Below are 21,563 nucleotides of genomic sequence, written 5' to 3' on the forward strand. Positions count from 1 at the left end.
TCGAGGGCGTTTTAACTCCTACGGTGGCCGTATTATTCCAAGATTAACATGGCTTCCAGTTCGACTTCGTCCAATTGCGCCTTTAAAACTATTGATCACCTGTGATCCGTCGCAGCACAGATTTATGTTACAAGGTAAACAATACTTTTTCACCATTGACGTGAGGAAAAGTAACGCAAGTTAACTTATACTAGAGGTCGTTCTGGCGTTATGCACAACCATGCTATGGTTAGACGCAACTATAAAACTTCGAATTTACACAAATAGGCTGAATTACCTGTCGAGAAGAAAGCAGGCAACTTCGGCGTCCGTTTTAAAATCTTTGCTCCTCATGAGCTCTTTCTATCTGGGAAAAGTTACTCCAGTATTAACTTTGGTCTTGCTGATTTGCCTGTCGCGCTGACGTTTTAATTCTCTCTTTTGTTTCCTTGGCGACTCTGCTACATGTCCTCGAAAATAGGCGTGATCCTCCATCAGCAATCTTTCAAATCTGCCGGCAGTCGCGAGTAATCTCCCCCTCGCATTCGTCTCTGTGTCACTGAGTGTAAAGCGCGAAAGGCGAAGCTTGAATTTACAGGTATGTCCCTCTTTGGCTAATGTAGTTTCAAGATGGAGGGGCAACATGGCGACCGGCATTCGAACCCCTCACCCGTATGTAGGCCTACTTTCAATGGCAGATTATAAACTTACGAGAATACTTGAAAGAAGTAAATATACATTAATGAGCACATATATTTTTGAAAGAACTACGTGTTTTTTGCTAAGAATCAACTAAAAAAATTACACAGTGTAGATTTAAATATGGACATTTTTCTTACACGAATGAATGCGCTTTGATGGACTTCAAAAAATATACGGCCATTCACTGCCATTATAAAGCTTGAAAGAGCCAGGACATTTTTTAATATAACTCTGATTGAATTAATCTTAAAGAAGAATGTCATATACACCTAGGATGGCTTCAGAGTGATCATGACCTAATCATGGCCTAATTTTTCATTTTTGGGTGAACTGTCCCTTTAAGGGAATGTTAAGCTATCCTGAGAAATATTCAGTCGACAGGCTAAAATGATTATCTTTCTAGAACGACTTGAAAACAGCTTTTCTACAAATCCCGAGAATTCAGATTATGAACTCAGTAAGCCTTATAAAATAAAAAAAGAACTGCCAAATACACAAAATGTCCTAAAAAATATGCCTCAGTGAGCCACTGTTTAAAACTAGCAGTGAGGGATCAGAGAGTGACTAACCTCAAGCTCTTCCCCTTTCCTCCGTGTAAACGGCATATGCGCCGTGACCTCATAGATCAGCTGACTGGTTTGTTTTGCTGGGTAAGACAGACTTCACAGGACGAGGCAACGACACGCAACTGAATTATACGATTTCGCATTATAAAACACATTACAGATTAAGATCTGTTCAGGGAAAAAAAAGAAAGCAAAGTAGGCAGGTTTGCCTAAAGAATACGGTGTCTAATCTAATTTTAAACATGCCTTCGGAGAAGACATTTAAACAAAGGAGGACATTTGGTAAGTGCATCGAGTTAATATCATTAGAAATTTACTTTTGTACTGTATTACCTATATAAAATCTTCAGTATTGATTTTACAACATGACACTTTACATTAGACTATATTCATGGAAAGTTAATGGCTGTTCTTTATTTATTATCGTGTATACAGTAAGTTTCCAAGTCCAGTAGTTATTGTATTGAAGTATTTATAAATGTAATACACGCATCTTCTATGATAATCGTATATTAATTGCGTTACAGAAAAATAGGTCTTGTTGCTCTGTAGTCAAACTGGGTTGTAGGCTAAGGGTGTCGGCCGGGTATAGGCGCTATCTTAATGTTCAGTCTGTACAAACATAGAGACTGCAGACTCATAACAAACAACATAAAAAGAATTACTCTTACTTTATTTTCAACGTAAGTTACCACAATCAAAACCTATGTCGCACTGTCTTTGTTTGTGGGCAGATGTTAGCTAAACTCCGCGCTGCAGGATTGGGGGATGGGACTCGACGTTTAAGGTTATTTGGAAGGACTCGAGTAAACAACGATACCGAATGATTATTACGTATGTTCAATTTAGCGACTGTTCACCTCGACAGTTTAAAAAAGAATAAAATTATTGCGGATATTGTCATCGTTGCGCTCAATTACAGGCCTGTTTGAAGGCGAAGTAACGACGTTTAATTGTTTCCTTTTTCATCATAACCGTTACCACTCTTGTCATGTTTCCATCCCGTTTTGGGACTGAAGTGGAAAATAGCGTATAACATACTAGGCTAGTCAGACACTTAAAGGGATAGTTCACCCAAAAAATTACAATTATGTCGTCATTTACTCGTCCATAAGTTGTTCCAAACCTGTACGAGTTTCTTTCGTTTGTTGAACACAAAAGAAGATATTTTGAAGAATGTTTGTAACCAGACAGTTGACGGCACCCATTGACTTCCATAGATAATTTTTTTTTACAATGGAAATCAGTGGGTGCCGTCAACTGTCTGGTTACAAACATTCTTCAAAATATCTTCTTTTTAGTTCAACAGTATAAAGAAACCCATACAGGTTTAGAACAACAGGAGGGTGAGTAAATTATGACCATTTTAATTTTTGGGTGAACTATCCATTTAATTGGACAACATATTGGGCTTTGCATTCATAATGTAGCCTACTTTTTTGGATTGATACTTATAAGAGAAAATTATATACAAAAGCATCTGTTTCTTGTTGTAAATAGCCAGTTAGCCCAACCAATGTTGGTATAACCAGCCCAAACAAGAACATGCTACATGCTAACTCATGAGTGTAAGTCTTTTAATAATGAATTAGGCCTAATTCAATGAATCGAACCAAACTGGATGTTGATGAATCGGACTCAGTAAAACTTTATCGAGTCGGTTGAACGTGTTTTGACTCGCAGTGATTCGAAATATGTTTATGACTTAATTGTATTACAGTTTTATGAACACGCATACTAAACATAATTTTAATGAATGTTATTTTACCTCAGTAATGTATATAAAGGTTCTAAATTGCTTTGTTTTTAAAAGAACCATCTGAACTGCTCCACATTAAGCTACAGTGAATGCTCTTGTTAATAAAACGGCATCAAAAGGATGAACCAGGTATTTAAAACGAAACTAAAGGACGAGTTTCGCGGAAATGAGTGTGGTTAGTTGTCAAGCCTTCTAAAGTTACCACAGTTGCTCAATATGCACGTGTGATACATCAGCAACATGTGCTGTCATGAACCTCACTCAAACGCACATTTCCTGAAATATCAAAGCAGTGTTTTCTAGAATCGATGTTTTATTATTTTATGGTTGCTGTAGATACTTGTCGTGCAATCTCATGCTGAGTCATGCCTTTTGTTCAAAGTCTAGTTAGCATGGTACACAAAGGACTTCCTTGTTTCTTCTTCATTTCTGTTCATTAACTCATTAAGAGAAAATTATGTGGAACAAATGCTTATACAACACAGAAATAAACTAATATTCCAAGCAATTTAACTCGGAAAAACAGACATAAACACAGGAGTCTTGTTTTTGAGTGTGTCCTTAAAGGGATAGCTGACCGAAAATGAATATTCTGTCATTATTTATGCACTCTCGTATGCCAACAGAACAGTTTCATCTGGAACAGAACCTTAATTGCATCGGTGACCTTACTTGTTCGGTTGAAACTGAGCGAGAGTTGACAAGTTTAACTTGGACCTGTTTAACACATTTCAGCTTGGTCCATTAGAGAATGGATTGATACTTGAGACCCATATCCAGCCCAGTAAAATGTCTGTGGTTTAATGCGTCCTGTATTGTGATCTGCCTGCATCTAATATCCGCTCCTACTTCCTCTCTACAGAGCAGCGGGTGGAGGATGTTCGGCTGATCCGGGAACAGCATCCAAACAAGATCCCGGTAAGCGGATGTGTGTGTCTGTGGAGCTGGAGATGAAAATTAAACTTGTTAACCAATTAAAAAGGCTTCCACACTTAGCATGGGAGACGTTTTTACCAGTATAGACCTTGAAATGATGAATAATTAAGAACATGTAAATTTAATGGAATTGTTATTAGAATATGGTCACATTTTTCCTGTTTGTTCTAGGTGTGCCTTTTCTGTGGAAGTAAAATGGAATAGCTCATTTGCATCCTATCTTTTTTTTTTTACCATCACAAAACACTGGATTTAAAGGGATTGTTCACTCACTCAAAAATGAAATCTGTCATAATTTACTCATCCTCATATGTTATTTTTCTGCATAACACAAAAAAGATGTAAAGTAAATTGCTCAAAAGCAGATGGCCTTAGGATCAAGGCCATTATGTAAAAGTTTAAAACATGCTCAGCTGTGTGAATTGGACAGAATAGGTTAATCTTATGGATGATCTTAAAAGGAAGGTTGTCAATAGACCTAGTTAAACAACTAGCATATGAATGGCTGCGTTTGCATGTATGTATAGGGTCTTTATCAACCTCTTAAAGACCAGTCATTGGTATTGTAGCCAGGTGTCACCTCTATTGACAGCGCCTCAGGGTTACCAGAGCCAATTGTTATTCAAGCTGACCAGGATAGAGTGGTCAACTTCCCTTCTGCTGAACACACACAAACCTTTTCAATGGGAAAGTCTGGACAATTTAAATTAAACTTTAAATTCAATGTTTTTTTTGTTTTTTAAATGGACCAGAAAGTGGTGGACAAAAATAATATTATAAATATTTAGGAATCTAATTTAAAAAACTATAAAAATGGAAAATATATCGTTTAGGGTTTAAAATAAAGTTTGAGGGTCAGTTTACTTTATTTTAAATAAATTAATACTTTTATTCAGCAAGGGTGCATTAAATTGATCAAATGTGACAGTAAATACATTTATAAAGTTGCAAAATATTTCTATATTAAATAAATGCTATTCTTTTGAACTTTATTAAGCAGCACAAGTGTTTTCGACATTGACGATTTGATATGAAATGTTTTTTTAAGCACCAGATCAGCATATTAGAATGATTCCTGAAGGATCATGTGACACTGAAGAGTAATGATGCTGAAAATTCAGTTTTGCATCACAGGAATAATTAACATTATTTATATGTATATGTATAAATTACATTATTTATATTTATATGTATATAGAAAATTTTAATTGTAATAATATCTCACAATATGGAATTTTACTGAATTTCGGATCAAATAAATGCAGCCATGCTGAGCTTGAGACAATATTTTAAAACATTAAAAATCTTACTTATATATATACAGTATATATTATATTTTATTAGAGCTGTCAAATCGATTAATCACATCTAACTTAAAAGTTTATATATATATATATATATATATATATATATATATGTATGTATGTATGTATGTATGTATGTATGTATGTATGTATATATATATATATATATATATATATATATATATATGTGTGTGTGTGTGTGTGTGTGTGTGTGTGTGTGTGTGTGTGTGTGTGTGTGTGTGTGTGTGTGTGTGTGTGTGTGTGTTCCTTCACTATTTAAAAATAAAAGAAATGATATTTATGCATATATGCTAAAGTTGTAAATGATTCTGTTTCAGGTCATCATTGAGAGATACAAGGGAGAGAAGCAACTGCCGATTCTTGACAAAACTAAGTTTTTAGTTCCTGACCACGTAAACATGAGCGAACTTATTAAGATAATCAGGTAATGTCTTTTACCTCTTGCCTTTTGTTATTATTTATCTCTTTCATTATTATTTTTTTGGGGAAAAATCAACTTTGCTAACGCATTTCTGGTTTTAATAGGAGACGCCTCCAGCTCAACTCCAACCAGGCTTTCTTCCTGCTTGTCAACGGTCACAGCATGGTCTCTGTGTCCACTGCCATCTCTGAGGTCTACGAGCGCGAGCGGGACGAGGACGGCTTCCTGTACATGGTCTACGCATCCCAGGAGACATTTGGATCTGTGCGTCCTCTGTAAAAAAGGGCAAAACGATTGGCTTTCACTCTTTTGGACAATGATACAACCTACCCTGAACTCTAGACCTTTCCTCTACATATATCCATATCCACTTTCCCACCCCCCACCCCCATCCAAACAGGAACCATCTGAACTTTTAGTCATTTGGCTCGAATCCCTCACCAATCCCAGACATTATCCAAAGCTCAATAACTTCCCACGTCTCAGCCCCTTAACCTCAACTCCCTTCTGTTCATTTGTGTTTTCATAATGGATGAGGAGTAATTGTGTTTAGGTCGTAGGACAGGTTATGGTAAATTGGACTAATTCTCCAGGTTTACTCAACACAAATCTTGAATGAAAGACTTCTGTGTAATGATGGAATCATCTGTTTAACTTGGCGGTTACATTTCCGAAATGGCATCTAGTGTAACGTTAGGCGGCCAAATAGTTTCGGAGGTTATTCGTTAGGTCCATTTCAGCTTGGAGGGGTCATGTTGCTGCCAGCGCACTCTGGTGACCTCTAACCCCTCCTGTTGTCCGTCGAATCTCTTTATTTGTGGAGTTCGGCTGTGTTTTCTGCCGTTCCATTTTCCTGTTAGAAGCAATTCAGTCTTTTCACCTCCCCCTCTAGCTTTTTGCTAATTGGGTCATGAGCGCGGAGGTTCTCGGATTTCACAACTCTTTGGGTAAGTCAAGGTTCAAAACGGCGTCTTACTTGCGTTGACATTTGAAGTATGCTCCAGTGGGACGTACCCGAGGAAAATGAATAGTAAGCTATTTAAAATACATGAAATTCTGCGTTGATTGTTGTGTGAAGCTTTGAAAGTGCAAGCTTAGGAGGAAAAATAGAATTATAATCAATGGTACATTGAGCGAATGAATGTGGCTTTAGCGATTGTGGCCTCAATCCATGGACACGGGTGCTTCCCGAACATCCTTGCTCTTGTAGATGCACGCTTTTTAGACTTTCAATTTTATTAGAAGATTATTTACGCCTTTATAAATACATAACCGTGAGCTGTCGTACCTCTTTCCATCTGTATGTCTTACAGTAATCTGTACAGATAAGCTTAGATGCCTTTTCTCCTGAGCATTTATTTGCTCTTATTTAAAATGTTTTTTTTTTCTTCCCGTTTTGTTCATGCAAAAAACATTCATATGTGATAGTATAGTGCAATTTACAAAAGCGACTGTTTGAATGAGAGTTTAACTCATTATCGAACTAAGCTCATTTCTGTGTTTCTCCTGCTCAGATTTACAGCAATATTACACTTCTATTTCTGTTGATATTTTAAAAATAAAAGAGGAATATGCATCCTGTTTGGCCTTTTCTTTGAAAATGTCCCTCAAAATTATTTAATATGGGAAACATCACTGCATTTAAAGGTTATTTTGTATTGGTTAGGTATAGGAAAATGATGACTATTAATTAAAACATACATGCATTACCGTTAAACCAATATTTTGTCCTTTTTTATTATATACGTTTTTGAAAGAAATTAATACTTTTATTCAGCAAGGATGCATTAAATTGATCAAAAGTGACAGTGAAGACTTTAATAGTGTAAAATATGTCAATTTCAAATAATTGGGGGGGCAAATCAGCATATTAGAATGATTTCTGAAGGATCATATGACAGAAGACTGGAGTAATGATGCTGAAAATTCAGCTCTATCATCACAGGAATAAATTACATCGTTAAATATATTCAAGTAGAAAATAGTAGTTATTTTAAATCGTAATAATATTATTGCAAAACAATGTTTTTACATAACACTTACCGGTTAAATCAATCTGCTTAAACAGGAATTCTCAAAAACATTTTTAATTCATTTTAAAAAGTGACAAATTGATACAAAAATTCAACAATCAATCTTCAATGAACATTCACCTCTGAATATAAAATGGCTGCGTCAGCATTGTCGTTTTAGGTCAAAAGCTTTCCTGCAATAATAATAATAATACACATAATATATACAGTACGTAGTAATTCATCATCAGGCAACATGCATATCCAGCAACTGCAAGATCTAGAATTAAAAACAGAAATGTTCTGTAAAAGGCAGCTAGACACTGAAAAACACTGATCATAAATATCACCATTTGCTTTGAAACAGCATCAATGGAATGGCATCTATTGGCTAAATGGGTCTTATTGTGTAAGTCTGACCCTTTTCAACACTTTGGAAAATTGATATGCCCATGTAATTGAGAAACAATGTGGAAAACCCCACTGTTTTGACCTTTTTAGTGTGAGATATTAAAAATGGTTTCCTCTAGTGCTCAGTTCTCAGTTCAGAAGCTGAAATTCATACATATGGGAAGCAATTTCTTCTTTTTCATTACAGTTTTAAAAACGCTAGTAAACTGAAAAGTTCGACTTTAACGGTCTCGAGTGCTTTGACTGTATAAACGTCTTTTATTTTAGTGTCCCGCTGACATGGCACCTTTATTGCGAAGAGAACATGTAATAAAAATATAATTCAAAAGTAGCAAAAACCAGGACATTAACAAATATACCATGATTACAACAAACAGGAACATAACACAAGATGATTAAGAAGACATCGGAAGTCAAAAGGCCAATAAATGACCTCTTAAAATGGAAACCAACATTTCCACTTCCTCAATTGTCAGTTTGTTCTTTCCTTTATGAATTTACAGGAAAAAAAACTGCCAGTATTTTATTCCCAAAGGTTGACTTGTCACACCAAGAGCAAAAAGACTTGGCCATCATTGCACGTTACTTGGCTAGCAAAATCTGTCATTTTACCTCTTTGTTTTGCTTCCAAGAACAACATGTGCGATAAATGTTGACTGATACACTGTTGGCTGCTCCACAGTGACTTGCTCAAGCGAGTCTCAAGTGAAACGAACAGTGTGAAGAGTATGAAGAACACACTTCTTTGAGCATCCCTTTACAAAGATCCACTGTGAAGTGATTCTTTGGCACAAGGCTTTCATCGGAAGCCATATAAGTGATCAAACGCGATCTTCCTGTAAAAAGATACTGTCTTTGCTCAGTGGGGGTCTCACATCAAGTATGTTTACACACACTGAGGAAGGTGCAGGTCCAAACAAGTCCATACTCATCGTTTAGTCCCCCGAGTCCTGGCTGTCTGACTGCGGAGAATATTTCAGACGAAATGTCCCTGCAAAAGCAAAACATGTTGTTTTTTTCTTCAAAAATTAACTATTTTTTACAATTTCTGAAGAAGATGTGGCTAATGCTTGTGCACACACGCACACACACGTCAAATCAATTTGTGTAACATAAAAGTAAATATACTGTATGTATGTATGTGTGTATATATATATATATATATATATATATATATACATACACAGTATATATATATATATATATATATATATATAGATATATAGATATATATATATATAGATATACACACATAAATATATATTTACAAACTTATGTTAGAAGTAATTAATCATGATTAATCGATTTGATAAGTGATAAATGATCAAAAGATTTGATTCAATAAAAAAAAAATATATATATATAGTCAATTAGTCACCAATCAACATTTATTTCTATAACACTAAGTTTCTAAGTTTAAGTATATTTCCCCCTAATATTTATATTTTATTTCAGCTTTATTTTTATTTTTTTTTAACTATTTCAAATATTTTGAAAATAAATTCATTCATATAATTAATTTATAATTATTAATTAGGGTGCAAAGGTGTTCTGGATGGTTGTTACTATGTGGTTGCTAAGGTGTTCTGAATGTTTTTTAGCAAGTTTCTCTGCATTTGTTAGAATGTTGTGAGTGGTTTCCAGGTTGTTTCTTTGTGGTTGTTAAGGATTTATGAATGTTGTTTTGTTTTGTCATTGTTGGAGTGTTCTGAGTAGTTGCTACAGTTAGGCCCTGTGTCCACCAAAGCATTTTTTTCACGCGGCTGGCATATTTTCCCAATCGTTTTCAATGGGAGCGCCGCGTTTTTAATACGCCAAGAGCGTAACGAGGCGCTGAGCGTCTTTATCACGCTGAAGCACTCTTCACTGTCACTTTTTACCTAGCTGTCCAATCACAGTGGAGGAGGCGCGGGACAAACACCATACCGACCAACCTTCACATTCTGCTTGTACATCGTCAACAGATGACAACAACAAGCATAATAACAGAACAAAATCATTTAAAACAAGAGCCAGAGCAAATACTTTATCGCCATTTTTATATAGAAACAACACAGAAACAAACTATCTGTGAAATGAGATGCTAGTAACACTTCCGCGGATATTCCGCATCATAGCAAGCAAAGCGTCTCAACTGAAAAACCGCTGCGCTGCCAAAACGCTCTCAAGCGCCCACAGCGAGGCGTCTTCAGCTGGCTAAAAACACTTTGGTGGACACGCAGCCTTCTTCTAGACAGTTGCAAGAGTATTCAGGATGGCTGCTAGGGCGTTCTGGAGCATTCCAAGGGCTTACTATTTTACTTTGAGTGTTTTTTAGTACACTGCTCTATGGTTGATAGGGTGTTCTATATGGTTGTTAGGGTGGGTCCTGAGGTTTGTGGAGTGGTTTTACAGCACATTCCTCCATTTTTGCTAGTGCGTTTGTAGGTTGGTGCAATAGGTGTTCTGGTTTTTAGCAAGTTGCTCTACATTTGTTGGGATGTTCTTGGCCGCATTTCCTGGGTGGTTTTGGGTGGTTGCTTGGGCATTGCTAATTTGATGGTCTGGGTTCTAGGTTGCTAATGTGTTAGGAGTCAACTAGCGAGTACTACTAATAAACAATGCTGTTACCTTGTTGTGCAGAGTCCATTGCTGGCTGCTTGCAGTCTTGTGCACGATGCCCACTTAGCCCACAGTTATAGCAGGATACATTCCCTGTTTTCTTATGCCCAGAGCTTCCGTTTCCCATGATTCCATGGGGCTGGTACACACCACCCCCTCCTCCAAGAAAACCCTGCACTGGCGGAAGCACAAGATTCTGTTGAGAGTCATGTGATAGGCTGCTGTTGTATATAGGCGGGGCCACCAGGGGGTAGGAAAAAGGGGAGGCGGTACCACTTCCTGTGAGGAGCGGGCTGAAATGAAGCAAAGGACCTAACGTGAACACTGACGTTCCTGAGAACGGATGTGGAAAGTAGCCGGCGTAGCTAGCTGGAAGTGCCCCGTAGGAGCCACAGTTGCGGCTACACCCGCAAGAACTACAAACGCACAATGAGGAACTGGAGTTAATGCTGTTTGCTTGCACCGAGGCGTAACCGCTATTCTCTGTGGACGCTGGGCTAGAACTGTGCGTGACCACGGGTGTGCTGTTTAGACAGTAGGTATTGCCAGGTACTGCCGCCATGGGAACACTGCTGGCCGGTGAGAAAGAGGGTCTGGTGGAGGAACACGACGACGGGCAGGAGGACGGGGGAGAGAAATGGTACGATCCTGTGCTTGGAACAGAAGAAGACACTTGTAAGTGTAAGGGTGGGTGAGAGACGTGGTGGAGGGTGTTAGATGTGGCGGTGAGAGCAGTGCTGGTCTCCACCATGAGACCTGGAGGGGAACGAAGCACCGCGAGGGGCCCACGGGGGGACGACATGTCCTGGTGTCCTGAGGAACCGTCAAGACTCAACCCAGGGAAAATGTTCTCAAGTCGGACACCCAGAGCAACCCCGGACCCCACTGGTTTAGGACGTTCTTCTGAACAGAGAGGGGGTGGGCGAGGTTTGCGGGGGGAGTTGAGAACCCGGCCTGGGGAGAGGAGGGGTAGGGAGGGAGGGGGCAAACTCATTTGGGAGGGATCATTCTGGACTGGGAGGACTTGGGCAGTGGGACGGGTAGGACCGGTGGATACCGCATGATTGAGGAGAAAGCATGACCGCTCTTTCTCGCCAGGATCCAAACCAGACTCCAAACCTGATAGAAGATAAAGACCAAAAGTGAAATATGCAATAATTGAATTAACAATTTATAAGTATCATGATCATGACAAATATCATGATGATGATAATAATACAACAAAAAATATTCAAAGTTTTAAATTTAATAAAAATGATGATACACAGGGCAACTTTTTGAGCAATGTTGCTGGGCAATCTTGCCGGCAACATTGCCCAGCAATATTGCCCAAAAAGTTGCCCTGTGTATCATCACCTTTAATAAATAATAATATTTATTAATTGTAATTCTTAATAATTTTAATAAATGTTTCATTTTCACTGCATGTCAGTTTTCAATATACTTAATACTCCATTACCAACTACATTTGCCACATGTGCAGTATACAGAAGTAATCAGACTACTGGGTACTGCATCCCATAATCATTCAGGTTAATGAATGAACCGCTATTAGATACTTTAAATATCCCTTTCTTGATTTATTATATACTGACACAAGCAAACGTAATTAAAATAATGTAATGCATAAAAAAATAAAACACTGTTTGAAATGGATTTTTGTATCATAGTGTAATATATGTACACTTATTGTAGACAATTATGTCCGTTCTAAAAATATGTATGGTAAAAAAAAAAAAAAAAAAAGAAGAGTTCTTACGTCTGTGAGGGTCTTTGACCCGGTCGAAGGAAGTCTCACGTGATAAAGGGGTCATTGGACTGGAAGGAGCACTGGAATAGCCCGAGGAGGAACTGCTGTCCCGTGGAATGGGCAACGAGCTGTTCTCGACATCTACCCGTAACTCTTAACATACACACACACATAAAAAAAATATTGTGTCTTGCAGTGTGTTGCACCTCAAAAAATTAGGTGGCATTCCTTTAATCTTTTGGATATTTTAATTTAAATGCAAAACATATTAAATTAGTATGATTTTTCAGGAGTGTGTGTACCAGTGCCACTTCCAGGGTGTATGTGTGTCAGGGGTCCGATGTGACTGGAAGGAGTCACTCTGGCAACCCCACCACAGGAAACAGGAAAGTGAGACACCACATATCTTTTCTCCAGCTTCTCTCTGACAGAAAAAACAAAAAATAAAAGTTTATTTTTTAAATCTACCATTTGATTATAAACAATGACTGAATCCTAAATGTCAAAGGTTTTTTTATAGAACATAATTTCCCAGCAATGACACCTAGATGGCGCTGTGTACAAAAACATCCCAGCACTCAATGCATGTGCATAATTTTGGCAGTGCATCAGCTTAAATCTGATCATCTATGTAGATACTGACAACTTCGGTTAAAGTGGGATTTTAGAAACAGTTGTCTGATTTGCAAGACATTTTTTTAAGATATAGTCGATACGGCTAGGTCTGTATAATTAGGCTGGTTCAGAACTGGACACATTCCTTACAGGCCTTTCAGTTCAGACACTTTACCACATGGAATAAAAATAAACACTATTAGTGTCAGTGAGAACCGTTTAATTGAGAATGAGACCCGTGAACCAGTATAACCTTGCATTTGTTGTTGTTTCCAGGCATGGAAAAGCTGTGGATTATTTCCTGTTATCTGTTTGATATCTTTGCTCCCACAGCTCTACCTGAGCAATGGAAACTTGCTGATGTGATAAATGGAAAAAGAATTAGAATGGTGTGTTTTTACAAAGGAATAGTGGTTTGCTCCACTTCCGTGCTGACAGTGAACTTTCAACACCATACTCTTATCTGAAGGAAGAGATCTGCTCTGCAACAGTGTAAGTTGTTCATTTACCAACATGTTAATTGCTTGAAAATTCACAGATTGTTAACATGCTATAAATACGTGTCAACAAACGTGTCATCATTCACTCCCCATCATGTCGTTCAAAACCTACATGCTGTTATTTTTTCTCACTAGGAGAAAAGCAACTATTTCTTTAATGGTACATTAATGTATTAAATAAAATCTACATGCATTACTGTTCAAAAGTTTGGGGTTGGTATTGATGTTTTTGAAAGAAGTCTCTTCTGCTCACCAAGGCTGCATTTATACTGATGAGCCAAAACATTATGACCAGTCGCAAGTGAAGCAAATATCATTGATCATCTCCTAACAAGGCCACATATTAAGCACTGTGTAGATTAGATGGAAAGCAAACAATCAGTTCTTGTAATCAGTGTATTGCAGGAGAAATGGGCAGGAATAAAGATCTGAGTGACTTTGACAAGGACCATATCTTTATGGCAAGGCGACTGGGTCGGAGTATCTCTGAAACAGCAAGGCTTGTGGGTTGCTCCGGGTCAGCAGTGGTGAGAATTTACCAAAGAGGGATAAACCACAAACCGGTGCCCAAAGCTCATCGATGCACAAGGGCAACGAAGGCTATCCCGTCTGGTCCGAGCCAACAGAAGGTCTACTGTGGCATACAGTCAAATTTGAATGATGGTAATAGAAGGAATGTGTCAAAACTGCCGCGTATAGAGCTGGTAAGTCCCGCCCATCCGTAAAACCCCAAGTGGACCTCTAGGCTGAAAAATCGTCAATGCAAGTGAATGGGAGAAAATAATTATTTTCTGGTCCCGTTTGAATTGTGCCATGAATGTGAACATGTTGTCTGTGAATTTTTTATATAATTTTTCATGTCACGAGTTTGACAGTATATGGTATGATTCTTCGGCTAGCAGTTGTGGAAAAGACATAACGAGAAAGACTACATGTCGCCTATGTGACGTCACCCCGTAAAGTTGACTTACCCGTGGTTTTCGCCAACCTCAACGATTTTGTCCTCTCCCTGAAAGAAGGCGGTGAAGTGCACCAAAGACACAGCCATGTTTAGCGGGATCCGTGAGCTAGAGCCGTGTGCGAGTGGTGGTGACGTTTCAAACGCGTCGAAAGCAGCGAAGAGTTGTAGTCCACAAAGTGCTCTCACACAAAGTCTAACCGTATCAAACTTCTACCCGCTAAATTGTAGCATTCTTTACACGAAAAGTTCTATAAAAAATTCACAGACAACATATGTTTACATTCATGGCAAAATTCAAACGGGACCAGAAAATAATTATTTTCTCCCATTCACTTGCATTGACGATTTTTCAACCTAGAGGTCCAGGGGGATTAGTGGAAGGGGCGGGACTTACCAGCTCTATAGCCACAGACCAATCAGACTGCCTATGAAGACCCCTGTCCACTGTCGAAAGCGCCGATAATAGAGAGTCAGAACTGGACTGTGGAGCAGTGGAAGAAGGTCACCTGGTCCAATGAGTCCCGTTTCCTTTTACATCATGTGGATGGCCGTACATGTGCGCCGGGGAAGTGGACCTGGGGAAGTGATGTCACCAGGATGCACTGTGGGACGAGGACAAGCCGGTGGAGAAGTGATGCTCTGGGAAATGTTCTGCTGGGATACCTTGGGTCCGGCCATTCCTGTGGATGTGAATTTGACGTGTCACCTACCTAAACATTGTTGCAGACCAGGTACACCCCTTCATGACAATGGTGTTCCCTGGTGGAAGTGGCCATTTGCAGTGGCCACTGCAGACATTGTTCAGGAATGGTTTAAGGAACACGATAAAGAGTTCAAGGTGTTGCCCAGGCCTCCAAATTCCCCAGATCTCAAGCATCTGTGGGATGTGCCGGACCAACAAGTTCGATCCAAACTACTGGACTTGAAGGATCTGCTGGTAACGTCTTGGTTCAAAATACCACAGGACACCTTGAGGGGTCTTGTAGAGTCCACGTCTCGGTGGGTCGGCGCTTTTTTGGCAGCACGCGGAGGGCCAACAGCATATTAGGCAGGTGGTCGTAATATTTTGTTTGATAAGGTGCTAAATGTGCTAACCGGATGTTTGAGGGCATTTTCTATTTATCATAGCAGCAGTAACTGCGTTTAAACAACAACTGAATATTTCTAAGGTGGTTTATGGCACGATACACACAGATTTAAAGGTTTTATCAGCAATTTCAGGCTCAAACATAAACGATCACATTCATCTAATCTTTCCTAACCAAAATAAATAGTGTTCCAACCAATCACCGACAGGGGTGGGTGTTGTGAGGTTTTGCGCTCATGCACGGCCGCCTATGAAGGCTGCACGCGAAAACCTCACAACACCCATCCCTGTCGGTGATTGGTTGGAACACTATTTATTTTGTTTTTGAGTGTTGGTGAAACCAACTGTTTTTGTGTGCAGATCTCAGAGCCTAGGCTGCCTACAGAGACACGTTTTTTTGACGGACTGCGTATGGGGCGGGCAGCTAGCGGATCGTTAGGAAAGATTAGATGAATGTGATCATTTATGTTTGGGCCTGAAATCGCTGATACAACCTTTAAATGTGTCAGTGTCATATTATGAGCACAAATCACACTCACTTCTGAAGCTCCAGCTGAGTCTTTAGTTTCTTCTTGGCCCCCTGAGTGAGGTCGTACTTGTTGAGATCCTCTTCTGTGAGAGCGAGGAACTGAGAAAGTGAATAAAGAGATCATAATTTAGATAAGTTGTAGTGGGAGAGATTTGTTAGGAAGGACAGATGTATTTCTTGGCAGCAATATCCGAAATCTGTTCCCTGAACCTAAATACATTTAATCTCTTATCTGAGAGATGATTCTCATACCAAGGGAAAGAGCCACTTTAAGGCACGTACCTCCTCCATGGTTAGCTGTTTGAAGACAGGGTAATATTTATGCAACCGTAGTTTACGAAGCCAGTCCAGGATGCCGTTCTGCTCCGGGCTGGGCTGCTGGGATAGGGGTCCGGGGTTTATGAGGTGCGTCTGTGGTGGACTGCCCTCCCCCATAGGTACAGCAGTGCCGGGGAGGATGGCCACCGCTGTCTGAGGGGGGAGAGGGGGCAGGTGTGCAGGGGTGCTCTGCGGGAGGGGGGCATGGACGCTTAGGACAGGCTGGATGCTGGCGACACCACAAATAGGCCTGGGACAGAGTAACATAGGGTTAGGGATGGAGAGAAGAGAGAAGTGTTAGTGTTTGGGGTGAGGGGTTGTTAAACTCACCTGCTCGCTCCCCTATACTGAAGCAAACAGCCCAGATCTGAAAAACATGGAAGTGATAGTGTGATTAAGGAGTACAGGATTATTTGACATGAAAAGATGCATGTCAAAAAAGGACAGAAAAGAACATCTCACATACACATCACTTTTCACATCAAAATGAAAAAATATGTAATTCATTTGTAATTCAAGTGCCATTCTGAACATTTCTTCTAGAATGGTCATTTTTATCAAGCTCGTATATTAAAGTTCAGTAATTTCACTTAAATGGCAATGAAAATTACCTATTAATTGTCATTTAAGTGAAATTACTGAACTTAAATATACGATCTTGATAAAAAATGACCATTCTAGAAGAAATTTTCAGATGGCACTTAGAGGCTTTTGCATCTGAACTCTTCATATATAGATTTATTTCCTCTTACCATGACTTATCCTTATGTACAGAAACTTTATTTTGAGTTTTGAGCCCAATTCAAGGGGAAGGCTATAAAACCGACATTTTAAAGCTATAAAAGTGGTGCAGGCCCAGCACTGCACCAAATGGCCCATTTGCACTGATATTATTTCAACTACAGGCTATTGAGTTGTAAACAATCGTAATATTAACAATAATAATAGTGTCCATAATGATTTGTTTGCTTATTGCAGAGCCCTCTCTTATTGTATTTGATGGCTAATATAGGTGAAAAATACATCTGCAATGACTATTCTACAATTCACATTATCAATAAATAAGAATTTTGCACTTATTTCTATCCAAGGGGGTGTCTGTCCCTTCCCCCACCACTAAAAATAACATCACAGATACACATCTAGGTTCTAGTGGCCTTTCGTCCTATTAATAGTTTCCCAAGATGAGGTCACTTCTGAAGCATCTCAGCACAAGCAGGTCAAATCAAATTCCATCTGAGCTGAAACAAACTCCAACCCCGTTTCCCCAAGAGATGGTGTGGTCCTGAAACAAACCTCTATGGTGAAGTGGCAGGGATGAACCATTGCAAGGGGGAAATAAGGGGCTTACTTGTGCTAGTAGGGAGCTGCGGTGCGGACGAAGTGCTGAAGAATAAACAGACTTTGTCGTGTTTGAGAACATGAGGCGGAAAAGAGGTCAAGCATCTGTGGGATTGAGGAAAAATCCACAAATTTAATACAATTTTGATTTGGTTTTGATGCAGCAAAAACCAAGGCTGGACGATCTACAAAACAAAATATGAGATACAAAATGAATAAAGAAATGTAACAAAATAAATAAATGAGTATGTATATATGGCTAAACACTAAGCTTTTAATTGTTTTAACTACAATTTATTGATCAGGAATTAGCTCAATTTAAGCAAATGCACTACTTAAAAACCATCGCTGTCTCAGAAAAACAGTTTTTGGCAGAATAAAAGTTTGACTCAGAGTGGTTCAGCAGAGTTGTGGGGAGAATTGTGAGAACTTTGATGAATCACAATGAAACATGAGTTGGATGGTGATTTTTAAAAATCTTGTAAGAAATATAATCAAAAATGCATCTCTAGCAAAGTGAAGCATGGAGGAAGAATGTCATTGTGTGGGGACTTTTTATCTGCTGGTATTGGTGAGCTACTTCACTGTGAAAAGTCATTTAATGCTTCAGAGTACAGGAGAATATTGCAGAATGGTTTGCATCCCACAAATGAAAAGTTGTTATCTAAAGAGGAATGATCAGATGTTATTTTGACAATGTTCCTGCCCAAACTGCAAAGACAACCAAGAAGTGGCTTGAGAACAAGTCCATCATGCTCATGTTTTGGCCTGGTCGATTGGTCTCACATTAAACTTAAACTAACTGGGAGTCATTTTTCACCTACTAATGAACTATTTGAAGCCATAAACATTGAGTGGAACAACAATACTGACTCTTCTTCCTGTAAAAAATAAATGTAATTTATTTGAGTTTATATATAAATTTAATTTTAATGAATCCTTGCTGAATAAAACTATTAATTTATTTGTATATAGAGAGAGAATGATATATCTATATCTATATACTGTATATGTGATATATATATATATATATATATATATATATATATATATATATATATATATATATATATATACGGTATATGCCATAAAAATGTATAATAAAATTATTATTTAAGTTATTTTATTAAATGAGCATTTTAATTTATAACAATATAGAATAATAAACAACAATATTTCCCCACATATATTTTTACTAAACCTTTAAATACTTAAAAAAAGGCCTTTTTTGCGCCTTTTATTTTAAAATCTATCTGTCTGAAAATATATTGTAAATATTACATTTATAACCCATCCCTGATAAAAAACATTATATAAATGAGATTTAGTGTATCTGTTTGCGCATTTCGTGTTAGGACTCAGAAGCAGAAATACCGAGGATCTAGTTCATGAGTGGAATCAAGTCCAGGCATCTGAGGCAGAAGTTTCTCCAGACATTCATCAGGAAAGAGCTGAGACAGCTGAAGAGAGAGAACAGAGACACAATCATACTTTTTCACAGTTCATTGTTGAGTGCTGACAAGTTGTGAAGATTCACTGGTTTTCAACTTTACAGCATTGATTATTCTTCAATCAAATTCAAAGCATTTTTCGACTATTCAACTTTCCAGCGGTTCCAGTGATGGGCAAAAAATTGGGATGAACAGGAAGGCTAATGTTTTATTTGTAAGACTTTTGGTCTTTACGCACAGGTTCAACATTTCTAACACGCATTTAACGACACACACATGACTGTCACTCACCTGGGAGATGAACTCCAGCACTTCCTGAGGGGTTTTGCTGACAGTCGACAAAGTGGAGTCGGACCACAAGGCCTTCAACCAAGACAACAGTATGACAAACATATAATCATGCCAACTACATTTTACATTTTGGCTACAATTATTCAGTAAAACATATGACACAACTACAGAAAGGACCTCTTTTTGCTTGAGATACAACATAGATAATATGCAGGAGATTTTGATCAACAAACTGAACTGGAAACTAACACAAAACTCACCTCCAGGATGTATTCTGTTGGTTTGTCTGATTTGGGTGTAACTCCTCTTAGTTCAATTCTTTCAACATAAACTGAAAAAAAAGCACAAAAAAAAGACAAGAAAGGTTCAAATCTGTTTGGTTACAGAAGACTTTTAAATTGTTGCGTTAAATGCAGTTCTTTCTATTAATCAAAGAATCCTTAAAAAAAAATGCATCACGGTTTCCACAAAAATATCAAGCAGCACAAAATTGTATGATAATAAGAAATGGTTCTTGAGCACCAAATCAGCACATCATGCAGAATATATGAAATCATATTCGCCACAAAGTTGAGATTTGTCTTGAAATGCTGGATTGTTTCACTCTTGCATTCCACGCATAAAAATATAGATACATTTACCCCAAATAACTGAACGAGTTACATTCACTCCCCAAGCTTTGAATGTGAATTACACACACATACTCTCCACAATGAATTATGGCTGTATTATCTCAGACTGTTTGGATTCTATTAGAGGAGAAGAGTATGTGAGAAAATCCTCCAGAACTTAACAACCACTCAGACGGTTTCTGGCAGGTCAGAACGCATTCGAGCATATTCAGCTAAGGAGGAAGCCTCCAGGCAGTTCATTTCACAACATATTTTGGTGGCAAACCAGTGAAGTTCAAAACAGACAGTAAGGTTAAACGTGAGCAAGAGCATCAGAGAGAAAATAAGGAGCGACAGAAGACGATATATATTGTTTCATAACTTTGGCATCTTTAAATGGTTTGATGTTAAATGTTTCTTTGAAAGAAAGTTAATACTTTTGTTCAGCAAGGATGCATTATATTGATCAAAAGTGACAGTAAATAGATTTAAAATGGTACAAAAGATTAATATTTCAAATGCTGTTCTTTCTATTCATCAAAGAATCCTGAAATAAAATGGATCACAGTTTCTACAAAAATATTAAGCAACACAACTCTTTTCAACACTGATAATAAGAAATCTTGTTTAAGCACCAGATCGACATATTAGAATGCTTTCTAAAGGATCGTGTGACACTGAAGACTGGAGTAATGATGCTGAAAATTCAGCTTTGCATCACATATATAAATTACATTTGAAAATATATTCAAATACAAAACTGCAATTTTAAATTGTAATAATATTTCACAATATTACTGTAATAATACACCGTTTTACTGTGTTTTTCACTTTAAAAAAAGCAGCCTTGGTGAGCAGAAGAGAAATCTTTCAAAAACGTTAAAAAATGTAAACAACTCCAAGTTTGTGATATTCATATATTATTAGTGTGACTTAAGTGTCCTGCTTAAGTGTGTACATATGCACACACACACACACACACACACACGTTCACACACAAGCGAGCAGGAACACATCCGGAGTCTGCTCACCGTAAACATGGGCGAGAGTGTTTAATATACCCTGCAGAGTCAGCACTTCCTGTAGTGTGTGTGTGTGTGTGTGTGTGGACAAAGAGAGCTGAATGTAATTCTGTGAGTTCTACACATCCGAGAACAGAAGATCGCCTTCAATTCTCTCATTCACTGAGATAAACATTTTAGCCATTTCTAAATATAAGATCAAGCGACTAGCACAAAAAAATGGGGTCCTCAAAAAAGAAAGCATAAGCCATACGGATTTGAAACGACATGAGAGTTAATAATCGATCGCAGAACTTTCTTTCGTGCTGCACAGACTTCAGAGCTTTTTCATGGTCTCATCTCTTTCCGCAACTCCGGCAGGCGAGTGTGAGCTCA

The 21,563-nt window shown here is 38.2% G+C and overlaps 2 protein-coding genes across 2 annotated transcripts in view; one reads left to right on the forward strand and one right to left on the reverse strand.

Annotated features, from left to right (window-relative positions):
- The first annotated feature begins 1,393 nt into the window (after positions 1-1,393).
- Positions 1,394-7,267, forward strand: map1lc3b (microtubule-associated protein 1 light chain 3 beta). Its single transcript, XM_081356352.1, has 4 exons — positions 1,394-1,529; positions 3,869-3,924; positions 5,585-5,691; positions 5,793-7,267. The coding sequence occupies exons 1-4, from the start codon at positions 1,490-1,492 to the stop codon at positions 5,965-5,967; spliced, it is 378 nt and encodes a 125-aa protein (XP_081212478.1). The 5' UTR covers positions 1,394-1,489; the 3' UTR covers positions 5,968-7,267.
- Positions 7,268-7,761: 494 nt separating this feature from the next.
- Positions 7,762-21,563, reverse strand: part of zcchc14 (zinc finger, CCHC domain containing 14) — a 34,318-nt gene continuing 20,516 nt past the window's right edge. The window contains exons 3-13 of the mRNA XM_081356351.1: positions 19,816-19,886; positions 19,556-19,627; positions 19,188-19,273; positions 17,824-17,918; positions 16,803-16,839; positions 16,437-16,722; positions 16,165-16,253; positions 12,765-12,886; positions 12,472-12,615; positions 10,722-11,831; positions 7,762-9,102 (exon numbers count right to left, since the gene is read on the reverse strand). Of these exons, the coding sequence (XP_081212477.1) occupies positions 9,047-9,102; positions 10,722-11,831; positions 12,472-12,615; positions 12,765-12,886; positions 16,165-16,253; positions 16,437-16,722; positions 16,803-16,839; positions 17,824-17,918; positions 19,188-19,273; positions 19,556-19,627; positions 19,816-19,886 (2,168 nt within the window). The 3' untranslated portion in view covers positions 7,762-9,046. The remainder of the gene's footprint in view (positions 9,103-10,721; positions 11,832-12,471; positions 12,616-12,764; positions 12,887-16,164; positions 16,254-16,436; positions 16,723-16,802; positions 16,840-17,823; positions 17,919-19,187; positions 19,274-19,555; positions 19,628-19,815; positions 19,887-21,563) is intronic.

This window comes from Scardinius erythrophthalmus, assembly GCF_964197995.2.
Source record: "Scardinius erythrophthalmus genome assembly, chromosome: 24".
In the NCBI taxonomy this organism is placed as follows: Eukaryota; Metazoa; Chordata; class Actinopteri; order Cypriniformes; family Leuciscidae; genus Scardinius; species Scardinius erythrophthalmus.